Source organism: Prunus mume, linkage group LG6 (genome assembly GCF_029339155.1).
Source record: "Prunus mume cultivar Tortuosa linkage group LG6, ASM2933915v1, whole genome shotgun sequence".
NCBI lineage: Eukaryota > Viridiplantae > Streptophyta > Magnoliopsida > Rosales > Rosaceae > Prunus > Prunus mume.
In genome coordinates this window covers 8,195,101-8,218,614 of record NC_142703.1, presented here as the reverse complement: position 1 = coordinate 8,218,614, position 23,514 = coordinate 8,195,101, and the positions used below count along the sequence as shown (strand labels likewise).

At 39.0% G+C, this 23,514-nt stretch overlaps 4 protein-coding genes and 1 pseudogene across 4 annotated transcripts; 3 read left to right on the top strand and 2 right to left on the bottom strand.

Annotated features, from left to right (window-relative positions):
* The first annotated feature begins 627 nt into the window (after positions 1-627).
* On the top strand, positions 628-1,992 carry LOC103333805 (uncharacterized). Its single transcript, XM_008236697.3, has one exon. The coding sequence runs from the start codon at positions 981-983 to the stop codon at positions 1,830-1,832; it is 852 nt and encodes a 283-aa protein (XP_008234919.1). The 5' UTR covers positions 628-980; the 3' UTR covers positions 1,833-1,992.
* Positions 1,993-8,978: 6,986 nt separating this feature from the next.
* Positions 8,979-13,982, top strand: LOC103333806 (oxidoreductase, 2OG-Fe(II) oxygenase family protein). The gene is made up of 7 exons (XM_008236698.2): positions 8,979-9,699; positions 11,583-11,713; positions 11,839-11,956; positions 12,325-12,426; positions 12,578-12,693; positions 12,866-13,020; positions 13,136-13,982. Exons 1-7 carry the CDS (start codon positions 9,147-9,149, stop codon positions 13,608-13,610), a joined length of 1,650 nt encoding a protein of 549 aa, XP_008234920.2. The 5' UTR covers positions 8,979-9,146; the 3' UTR covers positions 13,611-13,982.
* Positions 13,983-14,651: 669 nt separating this feature from the next.
* Positions 14,652-16,536, bottom strand: LOC103333808 (BSD domain-containing protein). The gene has a single exon (XM_008236699.3). It carries the CDS (start codon positions 16,392-16,394, stop codon positions 14,877-14,879), a length of 1,518 nt encoding a protein of 505 aa, XP_008234921.2. The 5' UTR covers positions 16,395-16,536; the 3' UTR covers positions 14,652-14,876.
* A 1,815-nt stretch (positions 16,537-18,351) lies between these two features.
* LOC103333810 (putative galacturonosyltransferase-like 4 pseudogene) lies at positions 18,352-20,124 on the bottom strand (annotated as a pseudogene).
* An 860-nt stretch (positions 20,125-20,984) lies between these two features.
* Positions 20,985-23,457, top strand: LOC103333811 (exosome complex component RRP4 homolog). Its single transcript, XM_008236702.2, has 7 exons — positions 20,985-21,217; positions 21,337-21,438; positions 21,547-21,592; positions 21,727-21,816; positions 22,284-22,349; positions 22,451-22,516; positions 22,748-23,457. The coding sequence occupies exons 1-7, from the start codon at positions 21,063-21,065 to the stop codon at positions 23,201-23,203; spliced, it is 981 nt and encodes a 326-aa protein (XP_008234924.2). The 5' UTR covers positions 20,985-21,062; the 3' UTR covers positions 23,204-23,457.
* Positions 23,458-23,514: the final 57 nt, after the last annotated feature.

Below are 23,514 nucleotides of genomic sequence, written 5' to 3'. Positions count from 1 at the left end.
AATGCACCAATGAGGTGTTAGTTGGATTGGCTCACACTTTTGAAGTGCTACCAAGTGATTATGGGTTCAAATTCCTACGGTACTTGTGTGTGTGAGTTTTTCCCCTCCCCATCCATTCCTAACTTTGGGAAGAAAAAAAAAAGGTGTCGAAATGCATAAAGCATATAACAAATTTGAAGGTTTTGCATTACAATGTAGGAATTGCGATTTTTTTATATGCTAGTTGTGAAACAAAGTATGGCAAATATTCAATTATGCTTAGATACGCTCATATTAGCTCATCTTATTATTCTTCTCCAATATAGAGGTATTTATAGAGAAGTACAATCCTAGACTCGCCAACACTAGTTTTCCTCGTTCACATGAGGTTCTTTCTTTAAAAAAAGAGATAACTCATTCAATTAGTCAAAAGCTAGTCTAAGTTTCTAATGTGAACTGGTTTGTCACGACTCATGACTCACGAGGCAGCAAAAGCATGATTCTTTCCCAAGAGATTCTTGAAATTACAAGGGGGTTAAGTTTTCCACACTCGGAGAGATTCCATTATTCCCATATAATATATATACAGACGCTCATCCATCCACAAGTACTCAATCTTCCCTGCAGTGTGCCTCATTTCCTTCTCGAAAACTCTGTTGTCAAAAAAAGCACTTGTGGAAACCAGCTTTCCTAGTGGTACTTTTGAGAATCTGATAATATCCGTAGAAAATAGTCACATAAAGTCTATGAGAATATGATCCCAAACATAATGTCCCTGAAATTAGACCAACTACTTTTCTTTTCTGTGGCAAGTGAGTAGCTATGAGGGATTCTTACCCAACAAACCCCCTTCGTTTCTGCACACCACAACTTACCTTGTTTTAATTTATATGTTTTGGCCACATTTGGCATTAATTTAGAATGCCTATAAATACCACCTTCTCTTGTAGTTAGAAAGCCACTCTGGTTTCTCACAACTTCATCAAATATATATATACTTGATGGGAAACAATGGCAATGGTTCTGCTGCCTCAGACTCAACAGGGGTTTGTGAGAAAATCTTTAGCGTCATCACAGTAACTCCTGCTTTTCGAAAGATCTGCCGAATCACGTCTGTCTCCCCTGCAAGATCAGATCCTCTAAATCTGCCAGCCAATAGTCATGTTAATGCTGTGAAGATTGTTGATGCTCAAATCAGTCCTCCACAACCCAAGAAGTCAGCTGAAGCTCCAAAGGTGGTTCAAATTCCAATCACTTCTGAGAAAACAGTCCTGCCTCCTGCTGCTGCTGCTGCTCTAACTGCGCATGCTCAAAGGATCACCAAAGTGGCAAAGGTTTGCCAAGGACATCATGACCAAGGAAGCCCCAAGCACAAGGCAGAGCTGTCGACTCAGCCACAGAAAGCTACTTATCCAAAAGCTGATGAGGAGAAAAAGAAGCCCAAGTATTCTGAGGCTCAGCCACACAAGGCTACTTATTCAAAAGCTGAGGAGCAGGAGAAGCAGAAGCCTAAGCACTCTGAGTCTCCATTAAAAGGAGCTGTTGGGGAAGCGCAGCACAATCATAATGCTGCCGTGAACGTTCATGAGGCAGAGGCACCACAAGTTAAGAATGAAGGTAAGAAACCAGGAGGGCCGGATATTAATGACACATTTTCTGAATATATCAAGCAGGCAAAGATTAAGATCAGAACCATGTCGTCGAACAACATATCAGAATCAGATGATGATGCAAAGAAAAAAGAAAGTGTCAAAGACCATTTCTCTGATTATATTCATCGTGCAAAGAACAAGTTCAAATCTACACCCTCAAATCTTGGTGCTGGAAAGAATGCTTCTTTTAAGAGAGAGTAAGAAGGAGATTATTTATTTCAACTTTTGGTTTATGGGTTGTGCTAAGTAAATAATGGTGGTGTTGGTGATTGTTGGGAGAAAATCCTTGATCTTCCTAATTGTAATTTGTGTTGTGTGTGCATGCTATTAGTGTCTAATGCATAATAAGCTTACTCTCTTTGCTCCGTAAATCTGGTTAAATATGAATTAACATTGCAAATTACTAGAAGGGGAGATTCCTAATATCCTACAATATCCAAGTCCAATCCAAGATTGTCGGTCAGCTGAATAGAGCAAAGATGGGCTGTAAAGTCATAGGGCAACGTGGCACAAGCCCATGTGAACCAAAATGGCGGGGATTGATAAAGCATCGCCTAAAACGAAGCATACTATGAACTGACATAAGTAGCAATTAGATAGATAAATTCTGAATAAATATCACAAATTTTCCATTTGCTTGGTAAAACTGGTAAATGCCGCAAAGGAGGATTTATAACTCAAGTGATTAAGAGCAATTATTGATGCATCAGAGGTCTTGTGTTCGGATCCTCTCTCATCCCCTCCTCATCCAATATTGTTTTTATAAAAAGATAAAAATAAAAAAATAAAAAAAGATCTGGTAAATGTCGACATGGGCTGGGCATGTTGGGACAATCATAAGGCAAGCCCTATGATCGGGCTCTGATGGGCCTTAACAGTGATTTTAAATTTATGACACATGATCAGATATTTTTTATTTGGCCCACTCCGTTTGTTACATCATAATAAAATACTGGACCCTATCTTGTTCTTTAATTCATGACCGTCTATGGTCCACAGGGTAGGGCCAGTGGGGCCCACCCAACTTTATGGTTAGTTGATTTGAATTGAAGTGAGAATTTTGAAAAAACAATAAAAATACTAGGCCTCTGGATTGGTCATCTGTCATGCTTCTAATTCAATTCCTTGCGTGACAGCCCATTGCACCATGACCATGTTTTCTTCTTCAACTTCCTCTGCATTTTTTTTATTCCTGGACGACATCTCTCCTCCACTCCAACTACACCTATAAAATTCTAATCACCCATTAATTAATTAATTGACGAATTTCTTTATTTCTCTAATTTTCTATTCATAATCTTCTCATTTTTGCTGCCAAATTTTGAAGTTGAACCATTTCGTTGACTCTTCTAGCTGCCTTGGAAAAGTTCTCGTTTTCAGCATGCGCATATTAGTATATGCCATATTTCTCTATGAAACTCTCATACAACGACGTCACTTCATTTACTTATGATTCATGTTTTATAATTTTTTATACAAGCAATATTAAAGGATGGAAATTGAACACGAGATCTCGAATGTAGGAATAAAACACTTTTAATCACTCGAACAATAAACCATTTTGATTGCGATAGTGTATGGTAATGCTAGCTAGCTAGTGTGGTAACACTGACCAGACACCCATGGATGTATCCGTAGCTTATATGGAGCTTTTCTAAAGGGCCATAAGTGACGGAGTCACTCCTAAACATGTAATTATTGAATACTTAAGTGTTTTATATACTTGTGTTTTGTACTTCGCCCCATCCCCCCCTCCCAAAACTTTACAATTCTAACTCCGCTCCTGGTAGTCACCTTTTGTGGCTAAACAACGTTGTACTTTTGAGCTTAATAATGTTGTTTTATGTTAATGATGGACCATTTGTTCAAATTTGAAAGTGAAAAAGTACTGCCGGGTGGAAAAGGGGAAAAAGGCATTGTTTGCTTCAAATGAAAACTTCATCACCCAGGTTTTAATAAATCTGAATTCTGAAATACTTGTGACCAAACTGAGCCAAGTCAAACTCAAACATGCATGTGAGAACTAATAATAATGCCTCTCAAAAACTATATAATTCTAAATTTAAACATGAAATCACCGTCCTTTTTGTAATTTTGTTTTATTGACGTAAACACATCTCTCTGATGAGAAAAAACGACCTTCGGGGGGTCTCAACGAGCAAACTAAATTTATATATTTGTTTATAAAACGACCAACCATTGTTTTTATTATTATTTTAATTCAACTAAATTAATATTAATCATAAATTAATGCTTTATTTACTTGGTTCACCTGAAGATATATAATATTATAACAGGCTGTGGAAAGCTGAGTTTGAGATTGAGAGTGAGGGAAGCAGCAGCTGCAGCAGCATAACAAGCTGTTAACAACGTATTAGAATGAGAAATATGTCATTTTCAGGGAAAAATAAATAAATATTGAATTGCATATGTAGCATGTTCACGCATGCTTTCACAATTATATTGTTTTATTTGCTTTGCTTTGCTTGCATTTAATATAAATGGTTTCAAAATTCAATTTGTGACACAAATTATAGAAGGGAGGCATGAAAATATGAATATGATGTGTGGGTGTGTGTATAATGCCAACCCCCAAATCATGCATGTTTAGGAAGCCCCACATTCACCCAAACACATGCGCACACACACACCATATTGTATGATTTAGAGAAAGTCAAACTTCAATTTTTTGTAGACCATTAAAAAAACACACACATATATTTATATATTGATGGTGACATATTTTTTATCAACATAAAAAAAAAAAAAAAAATTTAAATTATACAGTTTTATAACTTGACTGTTTGTTGCAGATTTGGGTTAAGCCAGTTGATCAGGACAGTGAGCTCATTCTCTTGCACTCAAAGTCGAATCTCTCTCCTCTCGTAGATTAGATTAATAATTTGTGTGTTAAATATATATGCAATTCAAGACAGAAAGGGACTACTGTTGAAGCGTATATATTAAGATTTAAAACCCTTGGTTATGGACGCAGCCAAACAGCCTACAAGGCTACGACTTTGCATTTCTGTCCACAAAATCTTACTTAAGAAGTATATAATTGCTAAAAATATCTTGAGAGGGATTGGGAGAGAGAAGAAGGGGAAGGGGGAGATGGATTATGAAGTTGTGGCTTTTTCTTTCGAGCACCTTCTTAATTGTCACAGAGATTTTACAGATCTTGAAAAGGAATCCAATTTCTTCTTTATATCTTTCCCAAGCTCACGGCCGTGAAGAATCCACATGCCATTGCTCGACCATTTTTAATATATAACAACTTGTACTTAAGTTTAGATGGTCCAGGTTTACATATATATGCCTGAGCTGTGTACATCATCCTGCGCCGTCCAAATTCAACAAAAAGTGATGCTTGTCACAAGCACAAGCACGTTCAAAGTAGACGGGTGGTCTCATTCTTTGGATGAATATAAAGGAACTTCTTATCTTCTTTGGTGTTACAAGAATATTGGGTAAGATCCGTGTTAGGCTCGGTTATGGGTAAGACCTTTGATCTTCCTACCCTGAAAATTTAACCGAAATATATGTCTTGTTTTCTTAATTTAAAAATGTATCTCTATTGTTAATATGTTCACTGAAAATACTTTTCTCAGTCTCGTGTAAGTAAGAATTCCTATATTCATGTCAATGACAAATTGACATGTAAGTATAAGTCTTTCTTTCTGTATTTTTAATTAGTTATTTTTGCACATGTGTCAAACCGTGATTTGCAGGAAGTAAAAACATTTTCTTCCAATTTTTCAGTGGAAGTACGCAAACGATATCCTATTTTCACCCCCAACTTGAAAGCAATAATAATAGAGCATTAGCTAAAGTTTTTATACTTGAAATGTCACATCCTAAATGGAACCCGAAAAGTAGGCATGCATAGTGAAATACGTAACTACAAATATGACCTAGCTTTATGGATTTTTGGCATTATATGAAGAGCATAAAAAACCTATAGGTTTATCTAGCTCTAATAAGTATATGCTAAAATATTGATACAGACTTGATGTTCATGCATGGGCAATACATGTAGAGTTTCTATTGGCATAAAGTTTGAAGATTATAAATTGCGTGAAACTTGAAACTGAGTTGGACTTTTCTACGAAGTGCTTCTCGTGTGGGTCTTGCGAGCATGAGTCATGGGATGGTCTCCATCCAAATGGCGCCCTTTTTTGGACTCTACTTTTTACGTGGACCGCCCAATTCTCATGTGCACCCTCGATTTTTTGCTAAAAAGGTAAAATCGAATCATGGCCCTTTTTCCCCACTATTCAGGTCAGCTTAAGCTTTGGCTTGCCTGCAAACCTGGCCACCCAGAGTTATTTTCATCTTATTACAATTATGCCCATCTCCGTATAGAATCTGATAAAGGTTGAATCCTTTAAAGTTAATATATTTAACTCTCACTTAAAGATGATGGCTTTGTCATCCTTTTAGCAACAACTACTTTATATCTTAATTGAAGAAATTATAAGTGTAAAATTTTATTCCTCAATAAAACACTATCGTCACCGCCAATATTAACCCGATTTTTGCAATAGTTACTCTTCTATTTCTCAATAAATACTATCGTTTTTCTCTAAAAAAAACGTAAATTTATTCGTTTGCACCATTAAGGAAAGTGACAGGTGGATATTTATGCCAAATGGAATTATTTAACCCTTCTTTAATAAAGAAACTTTAAAAAAAAAATTGTTAAAGGACGTAGGTGACACACCTAAAAATGTTCTTGCTAAAAAGATTTCATACCTAGGTTGAAGATATATATTTTTCTTTTTAACAGGTTGGAGATAAGATACTCAAATGATACACATTTTCTTATCAAAGGGTTTAAAAGATGTAATGTGTTTTAATTAATATCATACGTTTATATTGTAATTCATTAAAACACATATTTTAGATCAAATTAGTTCATAAGTGGACCAATTATTATATGATATTGGAATACAACGACTATATGTAGCAATGACCTTGTATCAAGAATATTGAAATATATAATACATACATTAAGGTCTATCTCAAATGACATTCTAATTACGATCGAAAATTAGAATCTTAGTGACCACATTTTAGAATTTGAATCTCTTTCTCATCATCATGCGACTATAACGTCAATCAGAAATCGTATTGTGTTTGTTTTCTTTTCTCTTACTGTGTATTATTTGTTTCGTATCTCTTTTAAGCATGAGGATCTAAACTCACATCACATGGATGACAGGTAAACGTCAAGCTTATGAAAGAAGCTGCTTGTTTTGTTTTCATGCAAAAACAGAGAAATTAGACAGCAAACCTTTAGTGCGAATAAGAAAGGTTCTTGCACAAAAGAGAAGGGGAAAAAGGAAAAGCACTTGTGGCCAAGCCGAATGGCATGTCAAGTGGCTTGCTTGCTTCAATACATAAATAGCCGGCTTTCGTTGGCAGTGTCTTTTATGGTGGTAGCAACTGCTGAGAAGCCATCGTGCACCACTCCATATATAATCTGTCCATGTCTTCCATGTCGTATCAGGCATAAATACTTTCATATTCCCATTCCATTGTTCTCTATTTCTCTATCTCTCTCATCCCATAAGTGGCATAAGGATGGAGAGAGATAGGAGAGAAACAATGAAATGGGCAGAGATAAGTTTTTCTGATGGGGCCTCAGCCCTTTTTGCCTTTAGTTTAGGGCACTCCCTTCCCTTCCCTTCCCCTTGGGACCACGCAACTTTCCATCCTCGTCTACAAGCCAACAATAGAGCCATCTCAATGGACCCTACCCACCCAAACGAACCTTGCTGGTCATGGGGTTGCTGCCCCACCAACCACCACACATGGCATTTTTTTGGTCGTCTCTTGTCATTGATTTCGTTCTGCCTACCTAGTGATGTGTCAATAGCCAAAACCACCTATTATATATAATTCTATTATTTATTTTGTTTTGTAGATTTATGATATCAACTCACTTTTTTAAAAATTATGAAACCTTTTCTCCTTCACTTCGATGCCTATCTTCTTTTATCCTTAAGCTGAGTACATAACCAACCTTTAGGTGAAAGAACTCATTAATGCCTAAATTAAATGCAAAATTAGTTATGGCGGTTATTTTCGGCAAGTAAATGGATTAAATGATCTAACTAAATAATATATACAATTTGTATGATCAAAATGGATACTCATTATGACATACCTCACTTGAGCTCTTGAGTCTTAGATAGAAGAACTCATTAATAGTTTTTTTGCATCCAATTGGTTATGACCGTTGTGTCAACTGTTGTACACAAGTAGTTAATTAGTTATGATCGTTTGTGACCGTTGTATACAAGTAGTTAATTAGTTATGATCGTTATGACCGTTGATTGTATGATTGACACTTAATTATATGGACAAGTTAGTAGTAACTATTAATGTGGAACCCTAGTTGTTTAGTTACTCTCATCGTATTAAGATGGGGGTTAAGATAATATTTAATATTAGCTACGTGATTTAAACTATAATTTACAATCCTTCTCTTTTTCGTTTATGATATCTTTCCTTCCCTCACCTTTCGTTTAAATCCCTTAAAATTCTTACCAATGCTCATGGTTTAGTAGTATTTGTCTTTCTAAAATTAAAATGAGGTCCTAAATTCGAAGCATCTCTCACTTAACGATCATTACGCTATGTTCACATTCGACTACAAATATCGTATAAACATTATTGGATTCTTTAAACCAAATCATAAACTATACATGCATCTGCAATACATGTTGAGTGAGTAATTGGAAAATCCACCCGAATAGTGAAGAGTTCGGCAAATGACCAAATTAGGAGTTGTAAATTTTACCGCAGACACTCCTGATAGTAACAAAACAGCTACAATTTAAAGAATTACGCGTTCTCAATTAGTAAAATTTGAAATTAAAGGAAAAAGAAACTAAAATGGAGATTTATATATATGGAAATATAAATATGGGGGGACTAACCGCTTTTACCGCAATGCCAGGTCAGATCAGATCCGACGGTCCAAAAATTGAAAATTAAAAGGCCTTATTGTTTCCTATATTAGTCTCACCGGTGCATGAAAATCCCCGCCAGCCAAATATTGCACGTGCCAGATAGACCTAACACATTTGGGGAAAGGCTATTTCGGTCATTTCGCTCTACTTACCTTCCCAACCCACCTTCTACAGCTAGCTACAGTGCCCTAACCATCCTTCCCTTTCCAAGCCATTTAGCCAACCAACCCAACCTTCGCTTCCATTGTGCCACGTCAATCGACCTCGAACTTGCCACGTCAACAGTGGTCCCCACCCACACGGACATGCCACACTCGCTCCTCCTCTGAGTATATATATAGTCCCCACCCTCAAAACCCCTCCATGTGAAATCTTCCTCCGCCTCTCTCTCTGTTTCTCTCTGCGTGATTTTTTTTTCACCGAAATCTCGACCGAGTGAATAACTGAGAGGAACACCGGTGCATAATAAAAACGAGATATTTCGGTTTCGGAATACGAAAAGAACACAGTTTATTTCGGGCTCAGTGTGACATAGATGGCGATGGCGGTTGGGCCAGCTGCGTCGCCGACTGATGGAGCCGCTCCGGTGCTGGGACCCGCAATGATGCATATGCAGATGCAGATGCCGGCGCCGGGGCCGGTGGCGATGGTCTCGGACGCCATGGCGAAGGACGCTATTATCGGGTGGTACCGAGGCGAGTTTGCGGCCGCGAACGCGATCATCGACTCGCTCTGCGGCCACCTGACCCAGCTCAGCGGCGGAGGGGCGGAATACGGCGCCGTTTTCGCAGCGATACACCGGAGGAGGATCAATTGGATCCCGGTGCTCCAGATGCAGAAGTATCACTCAATCGCCGATGTGATGGTGGAGCTCCGAAACGTCGGAGCAAAAAAGGCGGAGAAGGAGAGTGAAGAAAACGGTGAGGTATCAGGAACTGATGAAAATTGTAAGAGTAAGGAGGCTAAGTCGTGTTTGGACGAGGAGAAAGAGAAGGAAAATGAGAAAGTGGAAGAAAGTAATGGAAATGACGCTGCCGATGAGGCTATCGAAGAGGAGGCTTCTCCAGATAGCGAGATTACTGATTCAGGTAAGTAATCTGATTCCTTTTCTTTAAAGATAGGATTTTTATTACATAATTCTGAATTTTGATACGAAAAGGTATGATTTTTATGTTTGATTACAATCGATTTTTGTGAATTTATGATGAAATATTGTGTTTGTTTGATTGAGTACTGAGGGAGATTAGCAGCATGGCTCTAAAGCTTTGATTTTGTTTGTTTGTATTCGATTTTTAGTTGATCAGATATCTGTCTACAGGTGTGTTTGAATTTCCGATTCTTCAAAAACGCGAAGCTACGTAGCTGTAGCTGAGAAAGTACTGATTTTCCGGTTTTCTGAAGTTAGGCCCGTTTGGTTGGTGAGAAAACGTAAGGAGAAGAAATGAAGCTCTGTTTGGAATCTGGAAAACTTTCCCCTGTTTGGTCTCCGAGAAAAAAAAAATGATTTTGTTAGATCATTTTCTCTGATTACAAACATATATGATTATTTTAATAAATATAAAAAAGCCAAGCTTTCTTTTCTGTCCATTATTTTAGGAGGCAAATGCAAACATGTTTTTCTCCATCAGATCCGAGATTCAAAGCCCGTTTTCCATTTCCTCTGGGTTTGGCTTTGGCTTTGAATTCAACGTTCCGTTATAGACAGTGATAGATTTCTTTTTGACGTTTCGATCCCTCTGATTTGAAAGCTTAATCTCTCTGTTTTACTAAATTCTCAACCGGAAAAAAGAACAAAAATAAATAAATACATTTTATATGGTCTTTTTGTGGCTGGTATTTTCCCGAGGTTTTAGGGGGGTTTGAGATTCTCGAGGTGAGGGAAAGGTTTGGTTGCACTCGGTGTCGCAGTTAGTTTCGGGGTTGGCGAATTGCCTTTCAACTATCAAGTGAATGTAATGACCTCGACCTCGAGATGCGTGCCGTTTGATTTAATTGTAGGCGGCGCTGGATCAGAGCCGTCTTAATACACAGTTGACGTCACGGGTTCGTTTCGTTGATTTAATCAGAGGGTGGGTAGGTGGGCTTTGACAAAAGTTTGGGTGGTCATTCCAACATTCAAATGTTTTTTCTTTAGTCTGGTTGTGGGCCGGACTCGCTAGATGTTTACCGAGTTGCCTTGCCGGGTCAACTCAGCGGTCATTATGTTTGGGCAGCCGAATAAGCTATTCGAGATTCGGATATGTTGAGTGGTGTTGTTGGGTAACTTTTTAGTGTTTTTATGTTTGTTATTGTGTCCTGCCTCTTTGGTCGAGCTTGTTGGTGCGCATGGTGAGCAGTGAATGAGTGATAGCTTTTTGCTTGCTTTGTTGTAGAAGCACCAATGAACGGCATGTTTGGATTTAAGTGAGCATTTATATGGTTTTGCAAATAACTTTTGTTATAAGGTATAGGGTGGTGCCAACCATGTCATATAGCCATATTCATCCATTCATTGAACGTTGAAGTGATAGAATGCACAAATGCACCATCTGACAAAGATGTGGAATTATTTTATCAGTCTTGAAAGGTCTAGTCTTGGAAATCATTTAAAAATAAGTTATGGGTATGCATTTGGCAAAGATCCCATTTTAAAAAATGAACTATAAGTTATGTGGATGGGAGTCACCGGAATGTGTTCTGTTTCAAAGCTTTGTGTACAATATATGTGTATTGGTTACTTAATGCTATTGTGATATTTTATAGACTCAGGTTTGATATAAACTTGCATCATTTCTGAATAATAGCTGTTTCAACAGACTTAGATAAATGCTTGTTTTCTTACTTAATTATACCAACTGGTTTTTGGATCAGTTGTCTGTTTCAATAATTATTTATTTTACCCTGACAAGCTATTGTTTATCTGTTATGCCGCAAATGAACACAGGTTTTTGCATTTGTAAATTCATTTGATTATCTACTGTTTTTACTGCAGGGTCTCAAGAAGCACAGCTCAATTCAGTAAACGTGGAGATATGCTCTAATCATGAAGAATGCGAGGCCCGTCGTACCGTGATCAAGTTGACAAAAGGTTTCTCTGCAAAGGAGTCGGTCAAAGGGCATATGGTGAGTTATTCATGTAATCTAAGATCACTACAGAAGATGGATGTCAAGGAGTTCTTTCTGTGGTATATTCTGGTAAGGGAAGACCAGGTAGCTATTACTGACTGACGGATGATTGAAACTGGCAGGTGAATGTTGTGAAAGGTTTAAAGCTATATGAGGACATATTCACTGATTCAGAGCTCTTTAAATTGACTGACTTTGTAAATGAACTCCATGCGGCTGGACTGAATGGAGAGCTCTCAGGTAAACACATCCCCTTTCATTTGAACCTCATTCTTGTTACTCAACTGACTTTATGCACGTTGTAATTAATGCTGTTTTGATAGCAAGATTTGGTAAGCCATGTAGTTAGACTCATTTGAACCTGTATAGTTGATCATTTTTATTTTAGTTTTTGTTTTGTTGAATCTGGTTGTGTGTTGCTCTATTATAGGTTTTTCTAACATATGCCATCCCAATGCGATCAGATGTGTCACTTTATAAAAAAAATCTTTCAAAGTTTTAAGCACTAAATCATTTCTACTTAATAATACTAACTACAGTAACCGGTAATTTTATACATTGTTGGCAGTCATACAAAAATCTAATTCTGTCTTCCTGATTGAATACAGGTGAGACCTTTATCTTATTCAACAAGCAGATTAAGGGAAACAGGAGAGAGCTGATTCAGTTTGGTGTTCCAATTTTTGGACAGATCAAGGAGGAAACTACAAGTAATAATCAATACTAGTAATACATACTACAACTATCTAATAAATTTGGTTCAATTTGTCAAAATTTTGGTTTGGTTCTTATCAATGATGCAGTCTATGCAGTGAATGCTAAATTCCAAAGCTAACTTTAATTTGACATTTGTCTTTGTAGGCAATATAGGGCCAATTCCAGCTCTTCTCCAAGATGTGGTTGATCACTTTGTACTGTGGCAACTAATTCCAGAGTATAAAAGACCAAATGGTTGCATCATCAACTTCTTTGAGGAGGTATTCTATGTTTTGCTGCATTATCATGTTACCTCCTCTGTTATTGCTTACTAGAACATAGCTGCAAAGAGGGCGCTTCACACGATTGGTTTGTGTTGTGAGTCTTGGTTTATGTACTTTTGGTTCAATTTTAAGAGATAAACAAATGAAATCACAATTATTTCTTGTGTAGGGAGAATATTCACAGCCATTCCTGAAACCACCCCATTTGGACCAGCCCATCGCTACTCTTCTCCTCTCTGAATCAACGATGGCTTTTGGGCGCACCCTTCTAAGTGATAATGATGGGAACTACAAGGGGCCGCTGATGCTCTCACTGAAAGAAGGGTATGTATTCTTAATTCTTTTGAATTTCAATTACATATCTATTAACTGTGGCTGTGATTGGGATGGATCAACTCATGGTGATGGAAAGCACAAACATTGAATGTAACTTCTGCAGGTCTCTTTTAGTTATGAGGGGAAACAGTGCCGACATGGCAAGACACGTCATGTGTCCGTCTCCAAATAGAAGGGTGAGCATCACATTCTTCAGAGTTCGAGTAGACTCCAACCAATTCCAGTCACCACCAAGTCCAACACAGAATGGTGCCATGACTCTATGGCAACCTGGCGTTGTGAGTCCATATGCAGTGCAAGATGGAGCTCTCAATGGCTATGAGGGAATGGATGTAATGCCCAAATGGGGTGTCCTTCGGGCTCCAGTGGTCATGCTGGCCCCAGTTCGGCCTATGGTATTGAGTCCTCGAAAAGTTCCTCCAAGTGGTACTGGGGTTTTCTTGCCCTGGACTGTGGGATCAAGAAAACCAGCAAAGCATCTCCCACCTCGTGCCCAGAAAGGACGGCTTATGGCGCTCCCGTCCCCGCCAGAAACACATGCGGGTGAGTCCACTTCTGAGCCAGGCATCAGTGTGTAATGGAAGAGCATCGGTATGAAGTTAGTCAGAGGCAGCCCTGGGTCCAACGATATGAATCAGAAAAGTTAGCATTCATGTTCACATCCTTGTTCTGCAGGATTTTTCTTCTTGTACAAACAGAGCCTAGGTGCTGTTAGAGGAGTCTGTTTTTCTTTTTTCAATTTGCTTTCCCCCTTGTTTTCCTCAGTAAGATTAGGGTGCTAGCACAATGGTTACAGTACTTTTCTGGGATGCCGATCATGTTAGGGCTTCGGAGGTAGTTGAGCATCAAGTTTGTGGAGTGTGAATTAGCTCAAGTAAGGAGCTGAATTTTGTATTAAGTTAATGCTAAAGGATTTCATAGACAGGTTATATATTATTTTCTTTACAGAATCGTATTTTCCTACTAATGTCCAGGTTTGTGAATTAGCATCTCAATGTTTGATCAATTTACTTTTGAGAAGTTCTACTTCTAATCTCAATCTCAATTGCCATTTGGAAACCAATGCTGTATTATTTTTTACAGGTTCCTCGGAACAGGGGGATATTCGGAGCTATAATTGAAATTCAGAAAGAGCCATTACATTCAAACCAAAAACAAACAAATTACAATTTTTTTTAAATTTAAAAAAAGAAAGAAAGCAGAACATGAAAACCACATCAAAAAAAACCAGAGAGTTGAAACAAAAATGACTGGAGAGGCGTCAACATCCTCCACCAGGGGGGCAAATATGCATGTTTTCCACATGACACTCAATATCAATGCCGCACCAAGGAGTCAAGGGCAAGGGATTTGGTTATAATCATGCACCAGACTTTTCTGTTGACGGTGAGAAGTCAGGATTGAATTGTTTGTTGCCCTGGACATCTTTTGTTTAGTAGTGTTAAATGCCATAGAAGAAACACTTCATACTTGGAACTGGGAGTTGGACATTATATACTGACACAATACAGTTTTAATCCATACACATACCAGAACATTTCCAAAAATAAGAAAATGCATAACAGAAGGCAACCAATGTGTCTAATTTTTTTTGCCAAGTAATGGTCACAATTCACAAATCAATGAAAAGTAATGCTTTTATAGACAAGGCTGGGTTCAAGACTTCGACTTGACAAATTCAGATGCAAAGGAACATATTTGCATTTTGAACCAACTGATAGAAAAGAAAAGAAAAAAGAATTCCCCCTGTACATTATATCACACTTACAGGAATAGATTTGGGGGAGAATACAGAATTTAGTGCACTAAATTTAAAAAGCAACAACTTTAAATTCAATTGCCAATCAAGGTTTAGCCGGTTCATCATCTTCATCCTCGATATCCCAGCTCAAGTCTTCTTCTTCTTCTTCTTCAGCAGTGCTGAGCCGCTTCCGCAGGTTAGCTTTAGTAGAACTTCCACTTCCAACATGGGTCACCTTCTTTTCATCAATGCTGCTAAGATCCTCAATCTCATCCCAGCCAAGGTCTTCTTCCTCGGGCGCTGAGGACCGGTTTGAAACAACCAAATCATCGCCAGATTCAAGAGCCTCATTCTTCCCCTCCAAAGCCACTTTCTCCTCAGACTTCGATGGCAAATCTTTCTTCCCAGAGTCCCCTTCTACAATAACTTTCTTTTCAGTCTCCTTATCACCACTCAAATTCACAGCACTATCATTCTTCTCTTTATCCATTTCAGGGCTCATCCCTCCCTTCTCATCAAGAACACTGGAAGAAGTCCCAGTAACTTGAGATTCCTCAACAGAGCTGCTCTCTTCCTTGACATTCATTTTCTCAGAATCTTTGCTGACCAACTCCCTATTTGCCGCTAAATAACCATTCTTCGACCCCACATTAGCCTCTTCACCCACACTGCTCACCTCTCCCACATTAGAGGAACTCTTATCACCAACCTCACTATCAACCTTCAAGTCCTCAATTTTCTCAACTTTACCAGTAGCAGCCCCTTCAGTATTTTTCGCTGAATTCGCTTTCGACACCAAATTGCTCACACTTTCATCATACTCTTCATCATCAACATCCCAACTCAATTCCTCATCTTCTTCAATCGAAATTGCCCGCTTAACAAGATTGGCTCTAACATCCTCAGCTTGCCTGAGCTTATAAACCTTGTAAAAGTACCTACACCAAAAGGTTTCATGATCAACACTACTTGGAACGACCCTTTCGTAAATGCTCTCCATAGCTCCATTTTCTTCAAACAGCCCCTCAATTTCTTCACTTCTGTCTTGCAAAACAAACCCTGATTTCCATTTGTTAAATTCATCCAAATCCTCAGGTTCCTCACAGTAAGTTCCGGCGTCACCTTGAATCGCACGGACCTGAACGTCAAACCTACTGTACCGTTTCGAATTCAAGCCCTGCTGAGAGCTAAAGCTCTGACTGTTGGGATCGGAGGAATCTGATTCGTGATCAGGGGCGAGGATCGCGTCCGTACCTTGAGAGATGATCTGGGCCGTCCCTTTCAAGACGGTGTTGCCAAACTCATCAATGACGCTCCCAACTGTCTCCAACGACCCCTGAGCCACCTCGATCTCTTTCTTCAGACCCGACCCGAATTCCTGGAGGTCGCGACGGTAGGTCTCGATCACAGACTCGGATTTGGTCGCTAGGGTTTTGATAAGATCGCCAAACATCCACCCACCACTATTGCCACTTGGGTTTGGATCGGGTTGGCTTGGTGGGGATTTCGAATCTGCGTCTTCTTGTTCTGGGTTCTTACGAGACCCGGGTTCAGATTCAGATTCGGAATCCGGATTTGGAGGATCTGGTTCATCAGAGAATACGGACTTGAAGAAATTCATGGACTTTTTGGGGAAGCAGAGAGATTGAGAATTACCAGAAAATGGGAGAGAGAAAGAGAGAGAGAGAGGGGCTGGAGTAGGACTGAGGTTATCGAAATGGAAATTTAGAAAAAGTGCCTGAACGGTGCGCTTTGGTGCGCAGTGCGCATCAGTGAGGGTGGATTTCAGGCTGATATATGGGCTCATCTCAGCATGCAGATAGCAAATTGATTGGTTCTAGATGGGAGGCCCATCTATGCCCATGGGCCTATGGATTGAAAGCCCATAGGGCTATGGATTGTAGGACTATGGGTCTATCGTTTGTAGGCCCATTGTATTTGGACGGTTGGATTGAACTCCTCAACACGCTCCCTCAACATAGCCTCGCCAATATAGAAGCTTCCCGAAAATGGTGAGAGTTTGAAATCTTTCATAGGTCTTGTAGTCTAGACCATATTCCAATTGACAAGCTATAACAAAGCATCTCAAGTCTCAAGGTTTAAGGAAGTATGTGAAAGTAACATTCTTCCCTTTGGTTTGGATTAAAAGACAAAAGCATTCATTCTTCCATCAAAGTAACATTATTCTTTACTTTTGGTTACCATGTTTCCAAGCATGGAATCACACATCAAATCATCCCATCACTTTTTAGTTTGTTCAATACATAGAAATCACCATCTCACCATTTTTAGCCTCTAGCTAGGAGCTCTACTTCTCTAGCGTTTTCTCCTTTGAAAACCAAGCAACAATGCAGGAGAAAGGCAACCCTTCCCAGCCTATTGGCATCTGCCACCGGCTCATCACCTTCATCATGAACAGCCACATTGCTAGAAGCCTTGTCAAGCGTGTGACCTTAGGCCATCCAATTCCTCAAGACCTACAGCCTATGATCCCAGCAGCCAACCCTAATGGGGCTGGTCAGACTATGTACCTTCAGGCTCTCCAGACACCGGAAAACGAATCAGTTTTTGAGATTCAAATTCACTACAAGCAAACCGATGAGGACTTTGAAGAATCATGGACCGAAGTTGACAAGTTGGGTCCAATAGAGAGAACAGAGGAGGCAGAGATTCAAGACAAGGGTCCACGAGAGGTGAAGCTCATTTCCACAGCCACATCCCAAGCAAAGGAGCCAAAGAAGAGGTTGAGCATTGAAGATGAGGGAGAGTTAGAGAAAGAGAAAGAGAAAGAGAAGAACAATAAGAAGAAAGGAAAGGGTGTGATTAGTGGTGAAAAGTTGACGCTAGCAATGGAGGCTGAAGATGAGATTTCAAGGCTTGGGTTGAGGCGTGTAAGGCCACTCTTTCATGTTGCGCCAAACATAAATGAAAAATCAGATGCGTTTATTCGGAGTAGAAAGGAAGCTATGAGGAGGAACTATGGCCTTGAGCCAAGGATATCTTAGTCTTCTTGGCTACATGTGGCGGTTGGCGCGGTGGCTCGCGGCCGGGGTTGTGCATCCATTGGGTAAGGCTGTCACGATGATTAGGTTGCGAGCAACTATGGTGAAAAGGTTATGCTATAGTATATGTATCAGAATAAAAAGATTAAAGTAACAATGTTCATTGAATTTTATATAAAGATACATTATATTGAAGGTTTTCTTAGAAAGGATTCGGATTCTAAGTTTTCTAGCTAAGATCTGCTTAACTTTTTCCCTCTATCCGAAAACAAATATATAAGGACGAAAAAGTGGGCATTCTAATATATTTTGTTTTCTTTGTTTTCTTGTAGTTTTATATATGACATGCTCATAGATAATACACAAAGTTTATCTTTCAAAACCTTTTGCCTTTTCGGGGTCTGAAAAACCAATTCATATCAGCATTCACTATCGAAACTGCTAGGAAGAAGAACTATAACACAATGACAGAAATCAGAAAATTGATATGCAGAATATCCGAGACTGGATATTTTCTAATTGAAATTATCGAGTGGCTCCCATCACAATGTCGCCAATATAGTAAGCAACCTAATCTTGGTGGTATAAAGACTTAAGCTTTTGAATTAATTTTGGAGGCTCAGTGGCTCATCATCTTATCAAACTGTAAGACGCTACAAGAAGGTACAAAAAAGACTATCAAAATTAAAAAAAAAAAAAAACAAAAACAAAAACTACGTAACAACACAATGTTAGGCTAAATAAACTTAATAATATACACTCCATATATATAGAAATAATGTTCAGAGGGCCGCATAGAAACTCTGGTAAGAGGATCTTCTGGTGATCGAAAGCTATCATACCATGCCGATAACATTCTCAACAGAAGAAGAAAAAGAAAAACTCAAATAATTTGCAGTCTTCCTCCATGAAATCCTCTCCTCCAAGCATGAAAGGCCATAACCATTATAAACAAATATAAGGTTCTTCTCCTTCTGTAATTAACCAGCTTCAACCCCAAATTAAGTTACTTCACAAGTCTTACTTTCCTTCTATAATTTTTCTTGAACTTTTTTTTTTCCTTAATTGGTCTAAGATAAATTTAAAAAAAAAAAAAAAAGGTATAGCACTTACCCATTAACCACCTTCTTTCTCTTCTAATTAATTAAACTCCCTTATCCCCATATTGCCCCAAATTGATCCAATTGAGCCAATTGAGCCAAAGCTCCACCTCATTACTCATTGCATATATCTTTTCACTTTCATCTCATTCTTCCAAGTAATGAGCTGATGAACGGTAAAGATCATATGGGGCCCAAAGATGATCAACGGTGCAGGGCTTTCTTGAATCTAACCTCAACCAGGGCTTCCCTTTCCCACTCCAATGCAACAGGCTTATTGGCCCAGGATGCAAACTCCTACACTTACCTTCAAGATTGTCCCCACCAAGCCCATGTTGGTTCCACCTATGATCCACTGCCCTAATATCCCCAGCCAAAACCAGCAAAAAAGGTGGCAAAGACCCCAAATGGTATATCCTCTTTTGCTTTTGCACTACCATCCACTCCTCCATTTGCTTTGTGTACTCTCCTTGTCTCCATTTTTCCACATCCACCACCATAACCCCTGTGTTAAAATAGCAAGGCTTTCTGCCTTCAAATGTCTTGGAAAACATTTGGTCTGACCAGAACGATTCTGTGAAATATTTGGAGAAGTTTGCGTGACAATATTCTGGTGCAGCCAGTACCTTGCCTTGCAAGTCAACCTTCCATAACTTTGCTACATCATCCACAACCACAAGGTCTGAGTCTAGGTATAGAACCCTTTTCACATCAGCTGGGATCATGTCAGCTAGGTATATGCGTGCATAGTTTAAGGGTTGGTCCAAGGCTTGGCGTATAGACTTTGATATTTTCCCACGAACCCTATTGGAATCAAAGCGGTAGACATTGAACTTTAGGTATGGGAAGGCGGATTTGATGTTGGAGAGTACCTCAGGCTCGAACCTGGCCCAGAGAAAGTGGAACTCAATGAATTCGGGGCATGTTGAATGTTGCAAAATCGAAAGCACAGCGGCCATGGTGCCTCTTAGGTAGTTAGAGTCCAGTGTCATGGCAATGTGGATTTTCTCTGCAGGATGGCAGGCATCCCCATTTCGAAAAGCAGGGGCTTCTCGGAAGATGGCAACATCCAGGGAGGGTTTCCGGATGATGCCAAGGCGGATACCTGTGGTGGCGGAAGCGACGGTGATGAGGGGGAGGATGAGGAGGAGAGACAGGAGGCCACGAGTTTTCGCAGAGGCCATCCTGCCCTTAATGGTAACAAAAGTGGTTGGGGGGGTCAAGGATGAAGAGGAGGACCAGGGAGAGTGGTAGCCATTACTAGGCTGGTTGAGAGAAAGTTTAGGGGGAGAGGTTAGAAACTAATGATTGTTATACAAATATTCGGTGGGATTGTGAGGAAGAGAAGATTCCTCGGAGGCTTTTGTAATAAGGTTAAGGTACCACCCCATGTCACGAAATCATGCACATAGCTAGGCCAAATTACCCAAAATATATTAATGTTAAGTAATTAATTTTATTTCTTGATTTGAATTTTTTAGTCCGTTTGATATCTACCTTCCATATTTTTTTGCCTCCTTATCCTTAAGAGGGCAAGAAAGCCAAATTTTGACTCATAATAACATCTTTCGTACTTGGACTTTCACAAAGATATTCTCTAGTCAAACAATAATCAAAGTTTTTGACATTCATAATGGAACTTTTGGGTTTTTTTTATCTTCTTGCCCTCTTTGTTCTGTGAACAAAGATCATAGTGTCAGGCACCTTTCTTATGTGCAAGGCAAGTTTTACTTAACACAGATACATGCTTAATTCCTTAGCGCAAGCCAAATTTTTTTATATCCTTTTCCGGTTACAACAAATAGCAGAAGTACTTCCTATACAAGCAGTTCCAAATGTACTTTAAGCTCTAAAGCATAATAGTAACTGTAGTCTGTAATAAGCAACATAATATATCAGTACAAAAAATGTAAACCTTTTAAAAAAGATAATAGAAAAAGGGAGACTTTAGAAAAAGTAAAAAGGGAGATAAATTTTTTAAAAGAAGTCAAAATGGACAAAATTGCCCTTAAGTTCTACTGCGTCTGAACTTAGCAAGGCCCCGCCGTCCATTCCAATGTGGGCTTCTTTTCGTCATTTGCTTATTGGGTCTAAAAATGTGGAGAGCCTTGGGTCCATGCAATGATCTAAAAACTCAGGCTAGGGTTCAGTTAGGGGTTTTCGTCTCCCTCTTCCACTGTGAGAAAGATGAGAGAGCTACAGCTTTCGTTGAACCAAACCCAGAAGGTTCGGCTACAGAGAGCTCTCGAAAAGCTTGAGTCTTTGTCTTCAAAGGCCAATTCCAATGCTTCTGTTACTGTCGCCGATTCAATCCCTGTTAACTACGAAGACGGCCTTCTCAAGTACCTCTCTTCTCTCTGTCTTTAAAACGCTTGGCATGAATTTGAACTTGGGTTTTCTGTCAATTTTGATTTTTCTCCGTAAAACCGTTTCTGGGAACTCAGTTTTCATGTAAATTCAGGGGACATGGGACCTCTGAATTCAATGGTGAAGTTGTTGCCACCGTTTGCGGTATCGTCGAGCGCGTCAATAAGCTGGTCTATGTGCGTGCTCTAAGAGCCAGGTACTCACTAATTCTCTGTGTTACTTCCACCCCCCCCCGCGGATAATTTTTATGGAAACTTTGCTCCTTGGTGCTTATGGAATTATCAAAAAACAAAAATGATGGTAGGTACAAGCCAGAGGTTGGAGATATCATAGTGGGGCGTGTTATTGAGGTAAAAGAAATGAATGCTTAACCCCCTTTTAGTTCATTTTGTTTAAAATTTGATTATTGATGCTTTGTTTTCTTTGTTGAGATATGTTTAGTTTTATGGGTCATGTTATAATCTGATAATTGTTTATTGTTCAGGTTGCTCCAAAGCGTTGGAGAGTGGAGATAAACTATAGCCATGATGCAGTGTTGATGCTTTCTTCAATGAACTTACCTGACGGCATCCAGGTATAACTGTTAGCCCGAATATAACATGCATCAGTAGTGATAAATTTCCTTTACCAGAGAAGCAAGCTAACTAGTAATGGTGATATTGAAGATATTGACACAAGGCACGGAGTTCTGTTCTATAGAATTCATGTGAATCTGTTAGATGGTCTGGTTTCTTTGTTTGAACTTTTGTTTATCAATCTGAAGGCTGACGCAAATTGTGAGTTGGAAGTATGGAATGGAAATTCTTTCCTTTTGATCCGCTAAAGTCTGTTTCTTTAGATAACTAGTGGATATTCCACCAACTGGGAAAAGATGTATTGAGTATTAGTATTACATGAATATAGTTAGAGAGCATCTTTTGGCATTTTCAAGGGAATACACATTTGAGCAACTCTGATATTAATTCTAATATAAAATGTAGGAGAAATTGCTCCATTTTCCCTTGCTATTCCCACATTTAAGTTTTACTCTTTCATTGCTAGAGGCGACGAACTGCTCTGGATGAACTCAACATGCGCAGCATTTTTGAGGAGAATGATGTCATTTGTGTAAGTCCTCTAACATATATTACTGGCCTAATCGAATCATGAAAAAAGAAAGGAAGAAGTTAAGAACTGATCCAGTGTTGCAAATACTTGCCCTTTTCCAGGCTGAAGTTCGTGGTTTTCAACATGATGGTTTACATCTCCAAGCAAGAAGTCAGAAGTATGGAAAGGTTTGTCTTCTTTTATGTATTGAATGTCAGAAGGATGCTTCTGATCATTATCTTACTTGAGCTTGTTTATCTTGCATTCTATTTGGCTGGTATGGGATATGTTCGTCGTCATTTTTGCTTCCCTCAATCAATTTTAATTTGCATTGCTTTCATTGCATCCATTCGATGTGGTCTTATGATTATCCGTTGTTTTGTTATTGGTTTTCATTATGATTATAACCTGCATTGCAGCTTGGAAGGGGTCAATTGCTGACAGTCCCTCCTTATCTGGTGAAAAGACGCAAGCAGCACTTCCATCATTTAGAAAATTATGGTATTGACCTGATAATTGGCTGTAATGGATTCATCTGGGTTGGGGAACATGTTCATGTGACAGACGATATGGTAGTGGATCAAGTGAACAAGTCTGAACAAGATGATGCCAAACCTGATGAAAATTCCATTAGTCCTGAAGATCAAGAGAAAAACTACACTCGGCAAGAGACAAGAGAGAACATATGCAGGGCTGCAAATGCTATCCGCGTATTGTCTACTTTAGGCTTCAATATTACTGTAGAAGTAATCACGGAGACGGTGGATTTGAGCACTTCTATAAATGTTGCTATACATGAAATGCTCGGTTCAGAGTTCTATGTTTTGGTTGCAGAGAAGGAGTCTGTAAGGCGAAGCATGACAAAAAAAAAGTGATGACTGTGTGTCCACTTGTGAATTCTGTTATAAGAGAGTTGTTCGTCCTTAATCCTGTTCTTTTATCTTCATATTTTACACAGTCAAACGTATTTTTGGAGAACCAGTGAACAGAAGAGTTATGTTGATGTCTAAAACGTTTGACTTGGCATTTTGCAAATCGCAAAACCTCTGAGAATTGTATTAGTGCTTGTAAAACCAAACAAAAATTTAAAATTGTATTACTGCTTGTAAAAACGGTTTGGGCTTAGAAATGTACATTGAATAACCTGTGAGAATAATTGCTACAATTAGAAATCCAGTAATTTATC